We start from the raw sequence: 24,248 nt of genomic DNA on the forward strand, positions 1-24,248 counted from the left end.
GCAGTTAAGCTCTGATTACGTTAAACCCCCAAGATTACCAGAGGCAGAGTTCCAAAATCAAAGAGAATTTCTTTTTCAACACTACCCTGTTTATGGTTCCCAGGCATTGCAACATCCTTCACTGAACCTGTATAAGAGGGTTAATTCAAATAACTTTTTTTTTAAAGCTGTTTATAGAAATTGACTTTGTGTAAATATTTAAATTTTCTTTTAACAAGTAGGGTAACTTTAAAAAAAACTCTTCAAAGAGAATGTTCTGATCTGTTGAGTCAGAAGAAAGGGTCATAAAGGCTTGATGAGTAAATAGTTTGCAAAACAAGTAATTACAAAAAAACCCTGCATAAATGTGTGCCTCAGTCTGCAGATGTGGAGATAATTTTATGTAGCTTTTTAAATCCTGAAAGCATAGTTGAATGTTAGGGGGACATATTAGGTAAGGTTTACCCAGGTTTAATAGTCTTTTATGGAGACAACCTTCTTGGTTATGAAAGCTAAACTAACCAGTAAAATATATTTTAGCCTCAGTTCTGTGTTAAAAATATTTGCACAAGTTATACAAAGCCACATGAAACTTTTTTGTACACCATCACAGTTTCTTGCCATGTTAAGTTAGTAATACAATAATTACTGAAGGAACTCTGAATGAGTTTTAATTATACAATGCTGACTAGCTTGAATTGTACATTGGTCTTTGGTTGATACATGTGCTGCCTCTCTGAGAAGGAGAAGTTTTGCATCTTGGATTAGTCTGACCTTGCTATGGCAAGATCAAAGCCAGCCACCTCTGTTAAATGGTGTTTGTCCTCCTTGAGATAAAAATATATGGAACCCGAATCTCTTTCCCGTGTTCACTAAATCAAGGTATAGAGAAACTTCTCAATCAAGCTAGAGCCTGTTACCTACTCAAGATAGTTAAGTCCCTGGCAGACTGTGAAGAGCTACAAAAGGATCTCTCAAAACTGGGTGACTAGGCAACAAAATGGCAGATGAAATTCAGTGTTGATAAATGCAAAGTAATGCACATTGGAAAACATAATCCCAACTATACATATAAATTGATGGGGTCTAAATTAGCTGTTACCACTGAAGAAAGAGATCTTGGAGTCGTGGATAGTTCTCTGAAAACATCCACTCAATGTGCAGCAGCAGTCCTGTGGAACTCCTTGCCACAGGATGTTGTGAAGGCTAAGACTATAACAGGGTTCAAAAAAGAACTAGATAAGTTCATGGAGGATAGGTCCACCCATGGCTGTTAGCCAGGATGGAGAGGGATGGTGTTGGAACCTGGGAATGGGTGACGGGATGGATCCCTTGATTACCTGTTCTGTTCATTCCGTCTGGGGCACCTGGCATTGGCCACGGTCAGAAGACAGGATACTGGGCTAGATGGACCTTTGGTCTGACCCAGTATGGCTGTTCTTATATTATGATCTTATGTATCTGTTTACAAATATCCTATGGAAGATTATCTCTGCTCTTTCAGAATTGTGGATATGAGTGAAATGTCATGTGGTGGTAAAAGCAGACTTCATGCTAAGATCCACTTCTTTTCCACTTTAGAGCGTTATAGAAGGAGGTTACTCATCTTTCCTCTCTCCCCTCTGGTTTGCAGCCCAGTGGCTGCTAACATTTAGTGATGCAATTTTTTTTGTGATTTGTCTTGTAGAGGGCTAAAGCCAGTGCCTGATGAAGAGGTTATTGAATTGTATGGTGGTACGCAGCACATCCCGCTGTACCAGATGAGTGACTTCTATGGCAAGGTATTGTAGGCAGCACTTCAGTGCATTCTTTAAAACTGATATGTTGGCTTTTACTGTCAGCTGGGAACCTTCCTGCATAAGGAGTAAGTGAGAATGACTATAGCTTCTTCCAGATTAGAAAAGGACAACGCTTGCTAGTTTAAACACATTCTGTTTTTGTGGGAATTTACCCCAGAGCTTATTCAAGCGGATGTAGAAATTGAGAACTACCTGCGGAAATATTTTTTTTAATTGTTGGGGTATTTGGTCCAGGACTCAATGGCTCTCGATTGATAATGAGGTATGGTGTATTTCACATTCAGGTCACCCATTCAATTCCAGCCCACCTAATTAATGACAGTCATCAGGCCATTTAACAGCAATTGATATCTGCAAAGAGCCAACTCGTGTGTGTGTTCTCTAATGAACAAGCATCCCAGTATAGTTGGTACCAAGGTGGATTTGATTTAAATCACTAGTCAGGAAGACTCGATGTAATCATGGATTTCTAAATAAAAGTGCATTCTTGTTGATTGTTATAACCTTAATACATATTGTTCACAACTCAGAGATAGATGTAGGTTTCATTTTTAGAAGGTATACACTATATACATTTTTAAAGTGATTTATTTTGAAAACTTTTCAGATTCATTTTTCAGCTATATCAGAAAATGAATGATTGTTTGGTTATTTCATTTACCAAAGGTAATTGAAGCAGATATTTATGAAGTCATTGGGAGGTGAGCTATCTCCAATTCACCAGGTTAATCATTAATATTTGAAGGACTATCTTGCTATGCTGTATCAGGAGGAGAACGTCACCGGATAGACATTTAAATTGTGTTGTTTAACTAAAACAACAACATTATGTATACTGGCTTTTTTTTCCCCAACAGCAAACATATAATATTTTAACAAAACAAGCATCTGACTTTTTGAATTTAGTTAAACATTCAAGTTTTTTAAAATCAGGTTTGTTTTTGTTAAAATTGTTTTTAATTAAAATAGTTAAATGAAATATTTAAAAAAACAAAAATTGACGTGTCAGCCAGGTCAACATGAGAAACTTAAAATATTGGCTTCTGCAGCTAACTCAGTCATCTTCACCTTCATTTTCCTGTTTGTTCATAATTGGAAAAGAAAAACAAGTTTTCCTGCTTTTTCAGGTCCCAAACGATTTCTCCATTTGGAATGAATTATTCCAAAGGAAGAAAATATTCTTTCTACACTGGCAGAAGAAGCTACTGCTGTTAAAAGTGAGATTATCACTTCAACAGTCTCTGAATCCAAGTGCTTAAGTGACTTCCACCAGTTCATTGGTGTGACTTTCTTTAAAACATCATCAGCAAACATATATTGCTTGAATGTTTCACCCTTAGCTCTGAAGTTTATTATAGTTGACATTATGGAGGGATGATTACATGTCATAGCCAACTCCTCTTCTTCAGCAGTTAAGGTTTGACCTTGGTACCGAGTATTGAGAATATTTGCAAGACAATGAGCTGGAGATAGTGCTTGTCCCATTTGTTTTTTTTAATGCTTGTAACGTAATACTGTCATTGCATATTTCTCTTTTTAAGATCTCACTCAGTTCCTTCCAAATTTCATCAGCGTCAGCAATAAAACAGCTGTTTCCCTGCATTTTGTTCAAAGCTATAGAAATAGGCTTCAGGGTACTCAGCATGTCTTCAACATTTCTCTTAAGCCCAATGTTGAGAACTTTGGCTGTGACAGTGCCATCTGTTTTTGACAGTTTGTGAACAAAATTGTGACATCAGATTAGGCCAGTTCTTGATCTAGTGCTCAAAATAGTCCACTACTGAGTTCCATTGCACGTCTTGTGGGAGAGTGAACTTGGTTCCTCCCACTTTTTTCAGAGCAGCTGCTGCAAAGTGGTTGTTACGGAAGTATTTTGCAGTTTCAACAACATTAGCCTTTATTTCTGGATCACTGAAGCCTTTGGCTGGGAGGTGCATCAAATGAGCAGTGCAACTGTATGTTAGCTTGGGACTCTCTTCTAAATAATTTCTTCTAATCTTGGATACATTTGCAGCGTTGTCTGTGACCAAGCTGCATACTAGACATTTGATTTTTTTTTTTCCACAGTTTGTTATAGCTTTTACTGCTACTTCTTGTAAGTATTCTGCTGTGTGTGGATTTCCTGATATATCAATTGTTTCTGTAAGGATGACATTCTCCCCCCTTCTGTTGTCACACATGCACATACAACAGGATCATTGTGGATAATGGTCTACCCATCAGGACTCAGGTTAACAATTTTACCCTCTAGACCTTTTGCACACCACTCAATTTCTCTTTCATACACTTTATCCAGCAAGTTGCCTGCGACATCTGCTCTGTTGGGTATCCTGATCTTAATGACTGAACCCTGTAAAGTTCTCAATCATATGGAAAAGAGTTTGTTGCATAAACAAACTGGGAAATTTTTTCATCAATTACCTCCTTTTGTAATCTGCTGGTTCTTACCACAAACTTATCTATGGTTGTTTCTGGGTGATGGAGATTTTTTTCTTTTTGCTTCAGGTGATATACTGTGGCTATATGACATACATGGTGCCACTGAAACACTATAATTGGCAGATAACTCTGAAACTATAGAAAATGATGGTGATCTTGAAGGTAGATAGAATCCTGTATGTTGAGGATGGATTCTCCTAAACAAAATAAGTCAATGCAGTTATTTAATAATTACCATACTGCTCATTTAGTATTACTCATTGCATTCACTGACACTCAGTACTACTTTAAAGGTGAATTTGTAAAAGGAAGATCTGCGTGTTTCAGCTATTTATTTTTTATCACAATTGCATCTAAAATGCTAGCTAGTACCGTAGAGTAACAACTATATTTTTTGCTCAAACATGAGAATTCAAGAATAGTCCAGAAGGAAGACGGGCAGTCCTTAAGAACGAAGTATGAAATAAAAAAGTTTACCCACCTGAAGATCCTGCATGTTCAGACATGTTCCTTTCATCATCTTCAACACAGCTTTCTCCTGAGAAGGAACACTTCTCATGATGTTGTTTCAGTTGGGCAATCAGGCCTTGCATTTCTTTCTTGCACTGTTTGCATTTTGCACATATGCCTGTCTTACCCACAGGTAGAGGAACTTAATTAAAATATTCCCAAACTGGGTCTCTTTTATGGCCTGCTGCCATTATAGATTTTCCCTTCTAGTGAGAGAATGGTATGGTAGATCTCAAATCAATGAAGGCTACACTCAGAAAGACCTCAAGACTTCTGCAATATGCTGCTCAAACAGTTTCACTTCTTTGTTTTTACTGCCTGTTCCACCCTTCTCACATTTATCTCCAGACTTCTTCTCCTTGTCCAGATCTATTCTGCCCCCAACAATCTTCTATTCATTTAACTTTTTGAAACTTTTCACTTTTAGAGATAGGTAAGGGATTGACTCTGTGTACACAAATTTGCAGAGGGACAATTGGGTTAAGATCTGTTATTTCTCACCTCTATATATTATTTAAAAACATTTTTGCTGTTAACAAGCATGTTATCTCTGGAGACACAAATCCAGTTTGAGAACTGCAAAACTAAGCATCTCTGATGGTATCTTCTAGACTGAGCACTGAGTCCCATTGGGTAGATAGAAAGATTAACCTAAATAATCTATACAGGAGCCCCATAAAATTGGGTCCCTAATCCATGAACTATTGGAACTCTTTTACAAAACTTTTCTTAAATATTACATGAATACATCATCTTGTACTATAGAATTAGAATTTATAATCCCTATTCCATGATGAGATATCTTTGAGCTATAATGTATCTTTAGATAGGTTTTTTCCTCAAAAAGCATTTTAAAATGTTAAATATAAAAGGTATGTTGGATTTAATGGTTCCATTTGGCTTGAATACTATTTCCAGAGAATGAATGTGCATCAGCTAACCTTGAGCCTGGATTATTATTCAAGTGCATGTATGAGCAGAACAGACAGCCAGAGAAATCCATCTGCCTTCAACACTGCATAGGGCTCCAGAAACTGCTTTTTAATTATTCTCTGTGGATCAGATTCACTGTGTTTTGGGTTTTTTGCACATTCAGAGGTCTGGCAATATTAAGTTTCTTCCACTAGCACCTTTCAAATTTGTCTATATTGGCTGAAAAGGAACTGGGCTGGAGTCAAATGTGTTTTGTTTTGTTTTGTTTTTTTTTGTTTGTTTGTTTTTTTTGGAAGAACTGTCTAGCTTTGTGTCATGGAAGCTTTGGGAAAAACTAAATTAATAAATCCCACCCCCAACCTCGTTTCAGACCCTGAGTTAGTTCTTCTGTCATTGGTGAATCATCTGGTAGCTGAACTGCAGGCTTCCTCGAAAACATTCCAGTAATGCCCCTTTAAGTCAGCTGTGCTAAATCAACAACCCAAGGTCACTTTGATTTCTCTATCATGGGAAAGGCTAATCTAAGCTGTTAGTATTTGCTTTTCCAAAGGGCTTTGTTTGTGACTGAGAATTATTCACAGCTCTTAAGTTGTGTGTATGTCTGTTTAGAATGTGAAATATCTGTACACACAGCACTCATAAATGTAGCCCTTTTTGTGAATAGCAAATTTCCAAATTTTTAGACTTGCACTTGCCCTAAATATGAAGTATAGCTACGGTAGTACTTGTGCTCTAATATAACTAGCTACCTTTCTTTGTGATCTCTTAGACACATTAACATTTTCATCAATTTTTTCCTTTTGTTCCCATTTTTGATACCAGGGAGATTGTTTTATTTATTTATTTTTTAATTTTTTCCCCTTTTTCACAAGGAGAATCTTCCTTTGGTGATGAGCAATGAGGATCTGGCTTGTTCAGGAGCCAGTCAATGATACTCTGTGCATGTTGGAGAGACAGGGTGGGGGAGGTAATATTTTTTTACTGGACCATCTTCTGTTGGTGAGAGACAAGCTTTTGAATTTACATGGAGCTCTTCTCCAGGTCTGTGCATGTGAGAGACATGTGCAAAGGCCCCTCAAATATCCCAGAACCATACTCCAGTCCCTACTGGGAAATCGGGACTTAATTTTGCTCACATGTTGGGCAATCCATGGTAGATTTTATTATTGACCCTTGCTAGTAGGCAGATGACTGACACTTAAGCATGTTAAGACTTTATTACATGTATTAAAGGATTAATGTGTATAATGCTTTTTATGGCTCCTTCTGGAAGCAGTGCCCTGCCATGGGGTAAGATGAGCACATCAGTTTTAGAGAGTGTCAGGTCTATTTTATGGAACTAGAAAAACTGGAATTCTCCCTCTTCAGCTTGTTTATGCAGTGATGACAAACTTGGTTGAACCAATCTTAATCCTAATTAGGAAAAAAGTCTATTTTTGTATTCCCTTCCAGACTTTTAATATTATCATTCCAAACACAACAGTACATGTTGCATAGGATTTGTGGTCAGAAAGACCCAGAGATCCAACAAGTCTCTCATCTGCCATTAGGTATTATTACTGGTTCAGCAAATCCTCTCTACTGTATCTTTCACAGCTGAATGCAAACTTTTAAACTTCCTGTGTCTGTAGTGTACTTCGAAGGAATTATTCAATTCTAAACCATTAAAGATCAACTGAATTAAATAAAATGCATAGAGAGAATTGGAAGTGTATATTAGAATCAGAAATATAGAACATCAGTGCAAAGTTCCTACAAGTACTTTCCGACGAACTCAAGCTAATGTTTTCTGTGCTTCTGCTGATTGCTTACTAATTAAAACAGATTCTCCCTAAACTCCTGAAGTTCATCATAGATGTTTGGCTTGCCGTCTTGGTTTCTAACCTAGACCTGCAAGGTATTTGTTAAAATCACTGTGCACAAATTTAAACTCCTTTGAGTGACCCTGCTGTAAAGGAGGAGAAGAAATTCCCTCACAATCACTTCATAGCTACACTGGATCTCTTTTTAATGGTCAGTTTTTAAACTACAGGGGCTTATAGTAAGGATAGCAAAATCACTTTCAAAACCCATTTGTATTCTTTCTTGAGCTGAATATTTGCCGTATCCTTTGACGAGCTATGAGACAGTGTCTCAAAAGGATTTACATGCCTTTTTAGTTCAGAGGTGTAACATTGGGCTCTGAACTTCCAACTGTTTTTTAAAGCCTGGAAGGGAGAAGCATTAGAAGGGGACTTGACTGAAGTATATGAATTACATTATGGAGGGCATAGCAGAAACTGATCAATCCCTCCTCCTTGTTATACAACTCCCATAGTATGGGGAGATGAGTATTCAGTTACTCTGTGGAATGCACTGTAACGAGGTCATGGACTAAATATTGTAACTAGATTTTAAAAGGGGTTAGGTAATTCTATGTCCAAGTTAAAATATAAATAAACCACTTTGTAGTCTAATCTCATAGACTTTAACATCAGGAGGGACCATCATGATCTCCTTGCCGTAAGGTTCAGGACGGAATTCTTCACGTACCTCTTGACATTCTGTTGCTGCATACATGCATTCTACAAGGTTTTGGTTTTCCCCTGAAGTATCCGTTATTGACCTCTGCCAAAGGCAGGGCATTAGTCTTGGTGGACCAATGGTCGGATTAAATAGACAGATTCAGTGTTCATGTCATCTTAGTAGTGCCAAAGTGCTCTTGTACAACAAATATAATTAAATCTCTTCATACTGAAGGATGAAAAGTAATACAAGTTGTTACATCAGTTAATAAAGAAGGTTCCGTCTCTTGGATGAGATGTAAAAACAGGTCCTGACTACTTCTGGTCATTAACAATCACATGACACTTTTGCAAGAGCAAAGGTCTCCACATGAGTCTGCTAACCAAATTCCAAGTTATGTTTTATCAATTAAAATGTCACCTGTGTTTTGACACTCTTGTAATAGATATAGTCTAATACAGTGGATGAATCAGTGGATTCTTCCATCTGGGATGAAATGGAACAGTATCTTAACTCTGTGCAGGTTGCCTGGATGCAACACTTTTTTTGTGGTCTGGTTTGAGGAACTGGCGCATAGTTTCCCTCAGTAATGGCTGGCCGTGGAGGGGGAGGAGAAGGAGCTCTCATTGAGCTCTGTGGTAGTGCTTTTGTCACCATGGGGTTGGGGACACTAAACATCTGGAAAATGTTTCTGGAAATGCTCTATCTTTTGTGCCTGGTGAAAAATGCCTACTACGTCTAGAAGGTTTGATGACATACGTTTTAGTGAGTCAGCACTCACCCTCTTTCCTTCAGGGGTACAGGCCTTCCGTGATCACTTCCTCATATCTGTATACTTTGTGTGTATATTTCCGTGTTATTGTCTTTATATGCATTGACTTTGAGGCCATGGACGTGCTGGAGTGTGCTGGGCCTATAGGTCTCTATTTGCTAGGGAATTTGTTTACGGGTCAAACTTCCAGGCTCTGGGGTATACAATGAGTGCACAGACATCCTTGATAGCTAGATATATGATAGATTCTTGAGCAGTTCCGAGCACTTCCCAAACTGTTTTTCCGTCACCAGACGTCTTTAATTATGATCACAGCCGCTCTGGCACTAGACAAATGAAAAGCTAAATTACTCATTCATCTGCAGCTCTCAGGAGAGATTTTGGGAATCTTTTCCAAATATTAGTACGTCAGAAAGAGATACAAAATAACCACCACTGCATCTGTGTTGTATTGAGGGAGAGAGCTCCTCATGTATAAAGCTAGCAAATTGTATTAAACTAGAATTCATGGTCCAAAAACTGCTGTTTGATGATGCAATCTGTGGAGTAATATCTGCTCACAGTGGGGCCAAATTAGGCCCATAGTCATTTAATTTTTTATTACTAATCTTATAACTTTTACAATAAACTCAGCCTTTGCATAATTAACAGGATTGAAATAACTGTGGGGAGTTGCATGGAAACTGAAGATTAGAACTATACCAATAATAGCTATTTTTCAAAGATGCCTTTAACTGTTTCTTTCTCTCCCTTTTTCTATCTCATTGTGTGGCAGGAGTTTTCGGGCCATTGTTATCTTTGGGCACACATTGTTTAAATCATCTTGCTACTTGTTGATGAGTTAAATACCATCTGAAACCTCACCAGGAGAATAATTAAGCATAATACTTTGAAGTGTTGATACCTTTGCATACGAGAGTCTTGAAACACATAATAAACATTTAACACAGCCTCCTGGCAGTCTTGTAAGAGGGATGAGGGGGATTTACAGGGATACCTGTAGCCACTTTGGGAGTGGAACACAACCATTTCTCAGTGCACTGCAATGTTATACAGCAGTTCTGAACAGGAAGTGAAGAATTCTGTATTAGGTTGGCTAATTCCCCATATCTTGTCGAAAGTGCTGTGGTTATCGAATGACCACAGTGGTCAGGCAACCTGTTTGCTCCAAAGAACTGTTACATTATATAAGTACCTAATTTAAGGGCAGAGTGTCACCTGCAAGTTGCTGACACATCCGGCAGTACACAGGCTTTCTTTGGAGTCTTGTCTGGAAACTCGTGTGAGCCAGCCCTAATTAGCTGGTGGAGCTTGACTGGAACCCAGCACAAGTTGGTATGGCTACAAGCCACATGTTTCTCTTCTCTTCTTCCCATCCTGTGGTGGGGCCTCCCCCCACCTTAATTGGTGTGGGAAACCATTCTGAACTCTTTAACACCACGTTCACAGCTTTCTTGCAATTTCTAATACAACTTTTTTTTCCCCTTTCTGATCAGGGTCCTTCAATTAAACAATTCATGGACATCTTCTCCCTTCCTGAAATGACCCTGCTCTCCTCAGTCATTGACTATTTCATAAATCATGGCATTGAGTTTGACCAGGTTCATCTTTACAAGGACATATCTGTGAGTATAAGGAACACTTGAAATGCTGATGCAATAGTGCGTATATATATGGCACAGTTAATCTTATGCCTTTTTGTTTTTGCTTGTGAATTCTGTACTATCCAAACTCAAGCTTTTATTATTTCTAACATCTAGTTTTTTAATTGGGGAACATTGGTGCACATACAGTGCTTTTAAAAAAAAAACAACCCACAACATTTGAGCTCTCTTTGTATACTATTAGATCACTATATTATTATTTATTATTATTATTATTTATTATTTATTTTAACATTTATTTTGGTAGTGTTTAGAGGCCTGCTAGGTCAGGGCCCCAGAAATGACAGAAGACTTGAATTATTTCATTCAACTTGCTTCAGGAAGTCCCAGCTTTTATCTGTAGACCATTGTCTGATCCTCCCTTATTTAAAAGGAGCAATTTAATAAAATAAAATCGGCCCACTACCCCTGGAAAAAAAAACAACAACCCCAAACCCTTAGCATTGATTTAATTATTATGATGTTGCCCACCAATATGGGCAGGATATCTCTTCACTCATGTGAGGGGATTATTGACTAGCTTAATGGCATGGTTGTATTCTGAATTTTCAGTTAATTTATAGGTAAAATTTGGGTGAGTCCCATGAGTCCTTTGACCTAGATAGAGCCCTAAAAGACTCCAGGTCTCCCCCTATGCAGGACATACGGTTTCTCCTCCATGGGCAGGGGCTCTCAATTCCTACTTGATTAAGTGGGGTCTTGTGAGGAGCAGCGTACAAACTTTCACCTAAAGGTAAGGACTTCATCAACATGCTTTTTGCCCTCCCTGGTGGGGAAAAAAGTTAACACAAGGTTAGAACATTCTAACTCAAGGTAAAATCCTAGTGACGACAAGGTAGTTCAAGGTAAACCTGGTTTACCTCATCCTGCTAACGTGTGAAAACTCCAACTGGTTTGTCTTAACTCATGTTCACTAAGATTTTTACCTTGTGTTAACTCATCATTTTCCTAGGGAAGATGCATCCTTTCAACCCATACTATTCCAAAGTGTAAGAACAACTGGATAAGGGCTAACTGATGATGTTCTATTTTACTCTGTGGCCTTAATATCCTGCTGGGGTGATTAGAGGACAGATGGGTTTATCCTGTCTTTATGAGGTTATGTGATGTTAAGAGCACGGATACTTTGAGCATCACTTTTTTTATAATTTGATTGCAAAATAGAAAAAGACCTGTGAGCTAAAAGATGTTGGTGTTTCAAAACACCAACTGACTGTTTACACTTCAGAACATGGGAAGCTTTGTTCTAACTTTAACCTAACCTAGAGTTTTCTGTCAAACTGATGTTCAGATTTAAAATACAGGTATTTGTATGATCAAAACATGGAATCCTTTTTCTCTTTTTGCTGCTAAGCGTTGAAAAAAAATCTCTATACAGTTAGTACTAACTTAGTGTCTGGTTATTTTAAACATTCTAAAGGACAATTCATTAAGTAGATTAATCTGAAGATATGCTTTTCACCATTACAGTCTCTGAAATTTTCACCTTGCATAGTAGATGAAAGTATATAAAACAGCTGTGTAACTTTTAGCTTCTGGGAGCAGTCCTACCAATGTTGTAATATACAGAGCAGGGAAAAAGACTACAGAGACAAATGTACATGGCATATTTTATTTTAGTGGCTGGTTATCAAGGTCGTAAAGGCCTTCCTGAATTGCATTACACTTATTTAGTCTGGTTTTGGAGTGAGTCCTGAGGAGTCATGTTGATGGTTTCTTCAAAGCCATTGGATGGATTTACAGCTTGGGACCAAATGATTGTACTATAGGTATAGACAAGCACATTTAAAACAATGCCATTTATTAATGGATGGCAACAATATTCACTACAGTGTGATCCAGAAGAATGAGTGCACTTTCAGATTCTTAAATTCTAATCCTGGCTGTTGCATTGGCTTGCTCTTTGGCCTCAAGTTACTTCACTTTATCTTCTGCAGTTTCTCATATGTATAAAGTGGATGCTTACAGCATATACCTCACTGGGTGCATTGTGTGGGTTGATACCTACACAGCACTCTGAACATGTAAAGCACAATAATTATTAATCAACCTGCTGTGATGTGTTCTGATGGGTGTCCAGCGAGTGCAGAATTGGGGAAAGGGGGGAAATCTTGTCTGATTTGAGAACTAATGAGGGTAAATATACTTCTTTAAAACCTTACCTGTTTGGTGTAACTACTCCCTGAGGCTAATTCTTGTGTTTTGGAAGGCAAAGAATCTGCCAGGCATGGTTCAGAATGTTATTCAGCAAAGTAGGACAGAAGTTCTTGTGAAGAAATAAATACAAAACTCCTCCCACTCTGTTGCCAACTCCTAGAACTGAGCATTCTCAGAATAACGATGCACATACTTTGGGAATAGCTTTGGAAACAAACTGGCAGCCCCTCCTCCACCCTTGCAGGAAATCTTTTTCAGTGAACTAAAAGGTATTTTTAGGATCAGGCTCATGTTGGCAACACTTATCCTAACTGGTGCTGTTAGTGGGCAAGAAACATTTATCATGGGCAATCTAAACATTCACAGTTATCTTGGGGCACTTCTCAAAGACCTGCTGTTGTCTTTAATATGAAGCTGGGCACTCTGTACTGGTTGAAAGGTCAAATATTAACTGGTTGCCACAGGGATTAAAGCAAGTGAGCAATTTGTTCACAGGCTCAGGTTGATCTGCAATCTTGGTACTGGCGGACGAAGGGCATAACTGTTTGTTGACTGTGCCATCCTTCAGAGAGCTTTTCTAACATCACGTGGCATCTCCCAGGGTTTTCAAGGTTCCAGCTGCAATATAAATGTGGGCTCTCTTTTTATTTGTGTGGGCTAAGGAGTCTGACCAAGGAGCCTAGCAAACCTGCATTCTTTTCTCCACTATGAATGTAGATTTGGCACATAAGTACTTACTGTTGTCTGCTTGCGTCACCAATGGTAGGCCATCAGAAGAGAGACTTTTTCTGCACAGGAGCTTGCACTTGTGGTGATAACTCCATCACAGTTTGGTACCTGTGCCTCTTAATCCAGTAGACCGATCTACTGGTGAATGACATGGGGCATCGGTTTTTAGGGTTTAACCAGATTTTTATCTCTGAACGCCAAATGTTGAAAGTCTTAAGCGCAATTTATTAAACCTGTCCCGATGTGCAGTTCAAATCTTCAATGCTGGTCCTCCGTCAGCAAGCAATTAAATGGCCTTCGAGCGGCTGCTGAACATCAGCTCTGCCACCACCACAAAGGAACCTGGTAAGCAGCTACTGCTGCATATAAACGTTTAAAATTATTGTAGACCCTGATATAGGAATCTGCAGTGAAGGGGTACAACATGTGATATGATGGAACGTGTCTGATCTAAAAATGTCCAGTTAAAGTTTTTCCTAGGGAGCTTAAACTTCTATATAACTCCAAACCGTTACAAATGAAAAGTGTCTGTAACTCACTCACTCGCTCTCCTTCTCCCCCCCCCCTCCGAATTTGGTTTTGGCTTTGAAAAACAGAAGTAAAACAAATTTAACAAACACAATCTGAAAATGAGCTGATTTAAGGAGTGACGCTCTTGGAACAAATGTGTGTAGCTTGCAAGCCTTAGTAGATGGGGGGGATGTCGGGATTCTTGGTTGGACAGGTCCAAATAGTGCATGGGTATCTGTCTCTTTCCTATATGTATGAAAGAGACCAGGACCTGTGCACCATTTGGGCTTCCTCACCTTATTATATATAATGAAAGAGAGACACATAGGCAGATCAATATATTTTTTAAATGATCCTTGTTTATATAGGGAGAATTTTTTTGGTAGATGGCTTGAAGAACACTGTCATTCCAACACCCCCTAAATCTTGACACAGACACCTGCACAGAACAGGTTAAAATTGAAGTTCTGCATCAAACTAAATGTTCCCTTCAGGCCTTAAACTCTCTGGCTCTATTAAACTCTGTGGTTACATCTTCATTTAAAATGCTACAGTGGTTCATCTGCAGCACTTCACTGTAGACACTATGTACACCTACTCCCATCAGCATAGGTAATGAATAGAGTAAGGTCTTGTCTACACTTGGTGAAGATGCTATGTACCCTTGGCATAGGTACTTCACCTCCCTGAGAGGTGGTAGATATGTTGGGGAGAAGCCCTCCTGTTTATGTCAGGAGTTCAGCAGGTATAACCGTGCCCCTCTGGGTGTGGTTTTTCCACTCTCCTTAGCGACTTAGTTATACCAACATAAGTTTGTAGTGTCGACCAAAGCTCAGTCACAGAGGCTGAAAGGGGCTGTTGAGGGCCAACCAGGAAAGGTAATACAGTGAGACAGATAAGTCAGCCTCAAATCCACAGTTGCAGAGGAGTTGGCTGGTTCCATCCGTTCCGTCCTGCTGAATTTAGTCATGATTTGGTACCCAGGGGCTATAACCTGGTCTGAGAATAGGTAAACTGCAGAATTCCACCCCAGGAGAGATGAGGCTTGAAGCCTGACATCTGGAAGGGTGTACTCCCAGAGACCCTGCAAAGGAACAGTGGTGTACCAAGCCTGATAACTGTGATCACTTCTTTCCATAGGGTTTTTTGTGTTGCCTTTACGGAGCACTCCCAGACCCTGCTTGGGACTCAAAGCCAGGTGGTCATTATTTCAGGATCAATCGAGTTGCCCAAAGCATAATTTAATTTAGACTTTCATTGTTTATGTAAACATATTAATTGCAAAAACAACGAGGAGTTCTTGTGGCACCTTGAAGACTAATAAATTTATTTGGGCATAAGCTTTCGTGGGCTATAACCCACTTCGTCAGATGCATCTGAAAACTTATGCCCAAATAAATTTTAGTCTCTAAGGTGCCACAAGGACTCCTTGTCTGTATCAACAAAAACAACTAACATGGGTACCCCTCTGAAACACATTATGGTAATTACAGTTCATGTCTTTATTTCCATTGGCTGGAATAAAACCAAGTTTTTTGTTCTCTCCCTACCATGTTCAAATTCATAAATGTAGTTGTTTATACTTACAATAGTGAATCCCCTTGCAGAATGTCCTTGGCTTATTGTCCTCTTAGCTCTTTGTCCTTGCAGCAAATGAAGCAGATGCGTTGTTGTTCTGTTGATCCATCTTGACAACAAGGTTGCATTTGAGGCAGTAGAAAATAGTCCCGTTAATGCCAGATTTAAAACTGAAAGCTGTTTTCCGCTTTTTTAGGATGCCATTAAAGATGTGCACGTGAAAGGAATGATGTACAAATGGATTGAGAAGGACATGGGTCAGTTAAGTTTAAATCCATTGTTCTTAATTTTCAGTGCTAATGCATATTTTATTGAATGTTTACATGTGTAAATGGATTTATTGGTTTTACAGTACATCACCAGACTAGAAATGATAGTGATAATAGCAAGATACAGTAAGGTCATGTTCATAGCTTATGCTTAAAGCTATCCAAGGAGTTGAAAGAGGTATTTTGGTACTGACCAAGGATGCTTTACAAAGAAAAGAACAGTCCTTTCATTCCTCCAGCATTATTTTCTTTGCCTATAAGTTGGGGATATTAGCAGTTAAGTGGAAAACATGCCATATGGGAAGGCCATAGCTATTGTAGATGAGCTCTTTTTTTCCCCCACAATATAGTCAGCCCTATGACACTGTAATTGTTCATCTTGTCTCTTCACATACAGGGAGCCTTCTCACATTTACCTGCCTCCCAAAAGCACGTTCACTCAGTTGTGTATGGGGGTGGCAAACTCTTCTAGTACGTAAAGCTAGCTTTTTATTTTGTTGTTGCTGTGATGCTCTATTCATCTTGCTTATTATTTCAATAATTATAATGCTGTGTACCCAAGAGTATGGGCCTCTGCATTCCAGGCGATGTCATATGTAACCTTTTTAAAAACCCTCTGGCAAAATGTTTACCAATATGCGGGTGGAAAAAATTGATAGTAAAAGGTGATACGGACTTTTTTTTTAAAAATAGAGAAATACATTCTTCATGGGGATGAAACTTATGCTGTCCTAAACAGACTGGTTAACCTCAACAAGAAACTCTTCCTTATTACAAACAGCCCCTTCAGCTTTGTGTGAGTATCCTCTATTACAAAAATAATATGAATTAATGGTTATAGTTGCATGCATTAGACCGTGGGATTTGGGGCCTATTTTCCTCAATGAGGATTTGAAGACAGTAAACTGGCTATTTTTAATGGGATGTTTCAGTGGAATGCTATTCAATGTGGGGGAAGAGAGCAGTGGCTTGTGGTAAAAGATTATTAAACACACATACCACACAAGAGTTCTTTTGTCTTTGAGGGAGGAGCTGTTCTGACTTTCTTTTGGGGCTGTGACTGGCCAGTATTATTTTGCCATCATTTTTACTACTGATACCAACAGAACAATATCTCCTGAGCCAGCAGACTTGCTCTGCTTCCTGAAGGCACAGAGTTGTGTGGACAGCTGCTGAGCTTTGAGGGTAGGGTAGAGGGAGAATTCCTTAGGTCATGGTAGGAGTAAGTTAGTGATCAACAACTGGTGTGCAACTCCTATGTACAGTCAAATGGAGTCAGAAGGTTTTTGAAGTCTCTGCGCTTCAAGGTTTATTACATTAAAAAAAGTTTTAAGCCCAATTGAAAAAAGCTTTTTATGGATTTTACTCTGGGTTGTGTATGCCAGAGAGGGGATTACTTGGAATATTAACCTTTCCATCTGTTTGCAGAGATAAAGGAATGAAACACATGGTTGGCAAGAACTGGCGGGACCTCTTTGACATGGTCATTGTGCAAGCTGATAAACCCACCTTTTTCACTGACAGACGCAAGTATGTTCCATTGTAGCGTGTTGCACTGCTGCATGGTGGCTTGTAGAACTTTTCAGAAGCCAACATTTCTTTGTTTTCTCCCTCCACCCATCTCAAAAATGTTGTTATAAAAACCATCCACCCTCTTGTGGGAGCGTGCGTGTGTGTGTGTGTATTAGATCATAAATTCTAAGCCTGGTGCAGAATTGGGTCCCCTGCTTCCTGATATTCATTAGCATCTATTAGGGCAAATATATTCCTCAGTTAATAAAAAATTCTATTGAAATCCTAAGCAGAATTTGTTCCTAAATTTGGGACATTAACAAAGTAAAATCAGAAGTTTTATGATACAGAAGAAGAAATGGAAAGGAACGGAGTAGCAGAATGCTTTTGTATGAAAGCTGAATATGCCTGGACATTGTATAACTTGTGAAGGTGCCAATTTTTTTCCCCCTACTGCACTTAACAAGCCTTCCAACAAATGGCAAAGTAACTTAAGTTGGGTGGTTACTTGGTACTTTCAATCTGTATGTGGCTCTCCCAATTGTCCATCCTGGTTTGGTTGCTGTGGTGACTTGGCCTTCTAGCTAAGTCATAAAAAAAAATCCAAGTCCAGAACAAAGTCTTCCACCCCAGTTTCAAGCTGAGCAGAGCCCTTCTTTTCTGAGGATCGGTCTTCTCTTTCAGACTTCAAAACAACCTTCAGCTTGCCCTCTGAGCTCAACTTGTAGCTCTTCCTAGGCTCTGCAGTCTCCTAGCAGCCCTTGAGCTCCCCTCTTGTGCTCCTTTGTGTCAGTACTGAATGCTGATTCTCCCTGGGTTTCCTACTTGGAGTCTCCCCTCTAGGTCTCCACAGGCATCCGTCTTGTCTCCTTGCTGTCTCCTTCCTCCAGCCCACTCAAGGCCTGCCTGTCATGTACTTTGCTCATTTTCTCCGCCTGGGGAAGTGCACGAAGTATGTCTGGTGGGGGAGGACCCATGTTCCCTGAGAGCCATTCATCCTGTGACGTGGCCATACAATGCTGCTTACTGACCCACCAAAGACCACTTATGCTACAGATCTGCAGAAACAGTAGCACATTGGAGAGAGTTAACTTCTACCTTCTAACATTCCTGTAACTTTCAGTGAATGCTTTCAACTTAAATATTTTTATTATTATTATTTTTAATACGAGACCTCTGCATATAAACACTGAGTTTGTCACAACCAGTTCATTTGTTCCAGGGCAGCACTAGGGGGCACCACTATAATTTACATAAAATACTGCACAATTCACAGTTGTGTTGAACCAACTGGTTAGCAGACAATGCTATGTATAAATAACGCTATTGTTTGAATAATTATCAAAAGATCTAAATAACTGTATCTTGGTGTTAGGCACACTTGTTCTCTCAGAGAACTCTTAAATTTACTACTGTTTTTAATAATGTTTCTCCATCTCTAATCATCCTTGGTTTGGAAACTCTTAGGTATGGGGACACGGTCCCAGGCCCATCTCCAGGACCTAGTATTTGATTCTGTGCAAATAGTGAATAATAGTCCTGTTCTTACTATGCTGCTCCTTACTATGTAGCGCTAAACCTTTATATCTTATTTCATATTCTGTTTTCTGTACATCATTATAAACCATGTTAAATAATGAATGCTGTTTGAATTTCTTTCAAAGCTTTACTATGTGTGGGAGAGGGGAGTTTGTTCTGTGGATGGTATAATTTTGTGTCTGTAATTTTATGACCGCTCTGGTTAGATGCCCCCTTTTGTTTTTTTGTATAAATCCTAATAATAAGTAACATTCCAAAACAGGATCAGAAAGTGAGAGTACTCTGAAAGGCTGAGGGTTACAAGCATTCTTGGTACAGTATCTTGGAATATGCACACTAGATAAAACTAGTTTTCCTTATTTCCCCCTCTCACATCCATAAGCTCCTAATAGCGTAGGAAAGCGGCATCAGAATGTTTTTTATTTTTTCATTTATTTAATCTCAAGTCAGCCTTCCTCATTATTAGGAACCTAACATCCACTCAGAGGTGGGCACCTCCCTTCGTTTCAGGCATGAGGAGGTGACTAATCTACATTATGATGAGAAAGATTTACAGCTTGTCTTGGTATCTAGGTACAACAGGTAGACCTTGGGGTTTTTGAATACCAATGCCTTAGTGCTATAAATTGTAAGATAAAGTTTAAATGGAGCCAGATATGCATGATTTATGAGAGAATGAATTAATCTTAAGTAGAATTTGGCTAAATGACTAAGTGAGGTTGTGGGAGACATAACCCTACAAATATTTGAAGGGCACATACCCCAAAATGAGATGGACTGTTAGCAGAGCAGCAAGTCATATAATAAGGGTTAATAGGGTGAAAGAAAACACAGGCTGCATATCAGGAAGAGCTTGCTGGTCATGAGCTGTATTACACTGTGGAACCATCTCCCAAGGAAATGGCTAGCATCCCTGTTGCTTTTTAGTCACAACACTAGGACAGAAACTATACAACAGAGACCACTCCTACATTGATGGGATACCAGCAAGATGGCACACAGAGGAGTCTCTTCTACTTCTAGGTTGTATCATGGCCAAGATACTGTTAGGAAAGGAGGCTACATCCCCATTCCACCAGCTCCCAGTTTCTGCTGCTACAAGAGCTGCTTTTCCCTCTTCTGAGATTCCCTAGTAGTGTAGTATGTAATGGGGTGTGTTTTGCCTCAAAAACGAGATAGCAGCCAGGGTAGGAACATGTTTGGGCAAAAGACTGACTGACTGTAGTATTTGTTTTCCTGGTCCCTCAAAAGCAATACAGACCTTTCAGGTGTTGTAGTGTAGGGAGGGTTAATACAAAAACTTTAATAGGCTAGAACTAGATTTTATCCTCATGAGAAGAGGAAGCTAAAGGTCACTTTTTTTGCTTAAAATTCACTCTGTACAAGTTACATAACATTAATTTAGGAGCTTCATGATATGATTTACAGCTGTGTATGGCCATTGGAAAAATGTGAGTTACTTAACTCTTGCTCCCCCGTTTCCTTTTTAGACCTTTTAGAAAATTGGATGACAAAGGCTCACTCCAATGGGACAAAATAAACAAACTAGAAAAGGGAAAGATCTACAAACAGGTAAATAAAAATATAAAGCCTTGTATTTCCTTTGCTCATTACCTCTAAAATCATGGGGACTAATATAATTCCTATGTTCTTCGAAGTTCCTGGGAAAGCCTGGTGAAAGTTTTTTCCCTTCTTTTAAGCAGAAAAGCTGTACAGTCTTGGTGATATGAAAAATAGCTCATCTGCATATTTGGGGTGACTGGTGTAATGGGGTGTGAAACACAGGAGTGCTGGAAAGGGAGTCTTGGTCTCAGTTACGTGACAAGGGCAAGAGGGCATGTGGCATGGGTCAGAATCCACACACACTGGTTGCTAATGTTACAGATAGCATCTTCCATTCCTTATTTTTTTTCTCTCTCACCCTGAAGATTCCCATGGTGTTGAAGACTCATCCTATCCCTTTCCCTCACCTCCACTCTCAGATGCTTTCAGAACCTCCAGTACATCTGTCAGATCTCTGCTATTATGCTTCAGATCTTTAAAACTGGGATTCTTCTGTTCTAGGGATAATAGGTCTGATTAAGACCCTTGCAACTGTAAGGCCTAGTCTAAACACAGTTGTACTTATTAAAAAGTCACATCTTTCGTTACATAACTATTTAGTTAAACCAATGTAACTTTATATGGAGACTTTCTTAAATCAGTTTAAATTTGGTTTATATCAGTTTAGCTTGTGCCTGTGCACTTAACAGATGCAAACTGAACTGATATAACTAGTTGTACAAGAGAGTCCACATACAGAAGGTACACTGATTTAATTAAACCAGTGCACTTTCTGTGTGTAGACTTGCCCCAAGAACATCAAATTCTTTCATCTTTTCCCTATTTCTCATGTATTAGTTTCTCCTTGAAAAGCAATAAGTGAAACAAATATCTAAGATAGCAAATAAATAAAAAGCTGTCTTTGTTCTGTTTCATGAATGTACCAAAGTTGGATGTTGCTCTGTTCTTCAATAGACGGTGTACTTCATGCATTCTTCAGAGAGAAATTCTTCTCTTGGTTATACTGACACAAACTCATTTCAGTCAATGCAGTTGTGTTAATGTAACAGGAGAATGTGGCCATTTGTGTATTTGAGTGACTGTTGCATTTCATTTGTCTTCCAGTTTTTAAATATTGCAGACTTATGTCCCATGTTCTGTAGTACAGGATGGGAGTGATGGCAAAAAAGCCCCTTTAATGGCATAGCTCCCTGTTGATTTGACAAGATTTTTAATCTTCGGTGTTGGACCTCAGTGACAAGTTCTACTTGTATATGTCTCAGTTCTGGTACTCGTATTGCACAGGCCAAAAGCTTTCCATCACTGCTATATCTTAACACTTACCCTCCCTAGTAGTCAATATGGAGGAATTTGGGCAAAGATCAGTAACAGCTATGTCTACTTGCTTTAGCAGCAGGCTTGTGAATTAGATTCTGCTATTATTTCCAAGGTAACTGCAAGCAGATTTTGACTTCATTTACTTTCCTTGCACAGGAAGAAAGGAGAACTGGAAAATATTTGTTTTTGATTCCAATAATTAATTTCAGTAGAGCATTTAATAGTTAATAATGGGTTAAGGTTATTCTGGTAATAAGCAGTTTGTATGAATAGTCAATAGTGTTCTCTGCTTAATCTTGTAACCTTCTTTGTAACACTTTAAAATAAAGATTTGCCTTTTTGTAACTGGAATTTTCGAGACAACTTAGTGGGAGTGTCTGATAGTCTCCATTATTATTCCCTTAGCTTTCTTAGGCAGCAAAATTAATTCATAACTTTACCAGTTACTGAATTCTCCCAGATGTCCCAATGGTGCTTACAAGGGTGATTGGGAGCTTGTGCAGACCTGCTTTGGGGGAGCAAGATTCAAACCCTTCATTTCAGAGACCTTGTACCCAAAGCCATTACCCTCGTCTGAGGTCAAAGGACAGCTTCTCTTTAAGGCTTCTGTCGATGACTGACATAGCTCTGAGACTCTGATCAAAGTATGTTAAATACAAGTATTTTGTTAGCTGTCTTGCAGAAACAGTATCATAAAATGGCTTAAAAATATCTAGCCCTGTATTAGAGAGATTATTGTTAGCCTGGCCCAAAACTTAAGTTACACAAAAATACTACCTGGCAGAAAAGTCTCTTGTCCACATCTCTGATCCAGTTTGTTATCCAGGTTATGTGTCCAGAAAAGTATACAACTGAGCTTGCTTTCCCTATGGACTTCTTGTGTAGCTCAGGGGCTGAGACACCGGACCCAATTATCAAACTCTGTAATTACCTAGAAACAGACCCTGCTCAGCTACTTTGGATGAAAAAGGCTTGTTTCAGTGTAACTGAGAAGGGGAGCATTTATCCTCCTGCAGAATGGATTATATTTTACACATTGCGTCTTTTGCTACTCAAGGAGAAGGTAATTGCCTCTGAGGTAGATATTAACTCAATCTTACATGTGGTTACAAATATAAAGATTCCTGACTTTCCTAAGATCTCACACAGTCCCATAGGAGAGCCAGAAATTGAGTTCCTACCTCATAGGCATGTTGTGAGAATGACTTGTGAATTGCTTTGAGATCTTTTAATCCAAGTAGTATTCGTAAATCCTACATTTACAAGAATCTTCCAAGTTGGGGGTTCTCATGCTCTGGTCCATGGACTATTATCGATAGCGTACTGAGGTGCTTACTCTCATTATTTCATGCATAGTAGTCTGTCAAAAATTAATTTAAAGTATTTTCCTATTTTCTGGTAAGTTGTTTATACTAGCTGTGGTGTTGTCTGTTTGCAAGTAGTAAAAGATGGCCTTTGCATGGATAAGAAGGGATGTGGTCTACAAGACCATCTTCCTACGAAAAGGGTGTCCACCCTATAAAAACCCTGTCTCAAATAGAACAAAGCACGTCGTCTTGCATCCTGATGATGCTGTATAGCTTTTGCAAAGCTCTAGTGTTGATACCTAACAGCATGATTAAAACAGTTTGCCTTGTTATCCCTGTCTGTACGTGACTCATGCAACGCGATTGCAGATTTCTTCTTTACCTAGTTGAAAATCAGATGCCTGTGCTGACCAAGTACTTGGCACCCTAAATACTGTTGTTGCTGTTTGTTGTTGTTTTCCAAAATGCTCTCCCTCTAGATAACGAGAGAGTTCCCTTCCTAATGAGGATATTGTGAGGACTGATTGGTTACTCTCTGCAAAGCATTGCACATGTGTATGAGCACTTAAAGAAAAGTAGGTGGGCAGGGAAAACTGGCATCCCTTTCTTTATTCAGAACCAGACTGACATAATGGTCAAGTGCGGCAAGATTTGAGGTTTGCATGATTGTCTGTCTGTCTAATCCATTTCCCAGGCAATGCTATATACCCCTCCTGTGTAAATAGGTACACTCAGCCCTTCCTATGCCTTGATCCTGAGGACTGCCGCTGCTCATGTCTTGTCTTTTAGGATTAATTCTAAAGAGAGCAAACCCCTCAATTTTTCTCTACTCAGCAGATTAGGAAATTCACAGAAAGGGCTGAAAAGCACCTGACTGTGTCTAATCTGTCACTTACTTTTGAAACTAAACTTCAATTAGAATTGGCCTTTCTTTGTTTTCTCTGGAGGCCATGTTAGTGAGTGAGAAGTGACACTGGCAATGTGAGAGCCCAGTGCGGGAATTGTAAACTAATTTCTAGCTTTCATTAATACAAGTTGGAAAGCCAAAATAAGAGCTTTAACAATGAACAGTATAAATGATCAGTCTCAGAAAATGAGCTATGGAGAAAACTGTTGGCTGATCAGTCACTCCCAGGGGTAACTGCAGAATGGTGGCTGATCAGTCC

The 24,248-nt window shown here is 39.0% G+C and overlaps 1 protein-coding gene across 2 annotated transcripts in view; it reads left to right on the forward strand.

The window, feature by feature from the left end:
* NT5DC2 (5'-nucleotidase domain containing 2) overlaps nucleotides 1-24,248 on the forward strand; it is a 58,155-nt gene that overhangs the window by 20,556 nt on the left and 13,351 nt on the right. For both annotated transcript variants that reach the window (XM_048859207.2, XM_048859210.2), the window contains exons 5-10: nucleotides 1,667-1,760; nucleotides 10,434-10,562; nucleotides 15,772-15,832; nucleotides 16,538-16,640; nucleotides 17,273-17,374; nucleotides 20,386-20,467. In XM_048859207.2, coding sequence (XP_048715164.2) covers nucleotides 1,667-1,760; nucleotides 10,434-10,562; nucleotides 15,772-15,832; nucleotides 16,538-16,640; nucleotides 17,273-17,374; nucleotides 20,386-20,467 — 571 coding nt within the window. The remainder of the gene's footprint in view (nucleotides 1-1,666; nucleotides 1,761-10,433; nucleotides 10,563-15,771; nucleotides 15,833-16,537; nucleotides 16,641-17,272; nucleotides 17,375-20,385; nucleotides 20,468-24,248) is intronic.

The sequence above is a fragment of the Caretta caretta genome, chromosome 7 (assembly GCF_965140235.1).
Source record: "Caretta caretta isolate rCarCar2 chromosome 7, rCarCar1.hap1, whole genome shotgun sequence".
Classification (NCBI taxonomy): domain Eukaryota; kingdom Metazoa; phylum Chordata; order Testudines; family Cheloniidae; genus Caretta; species Caretta caretta.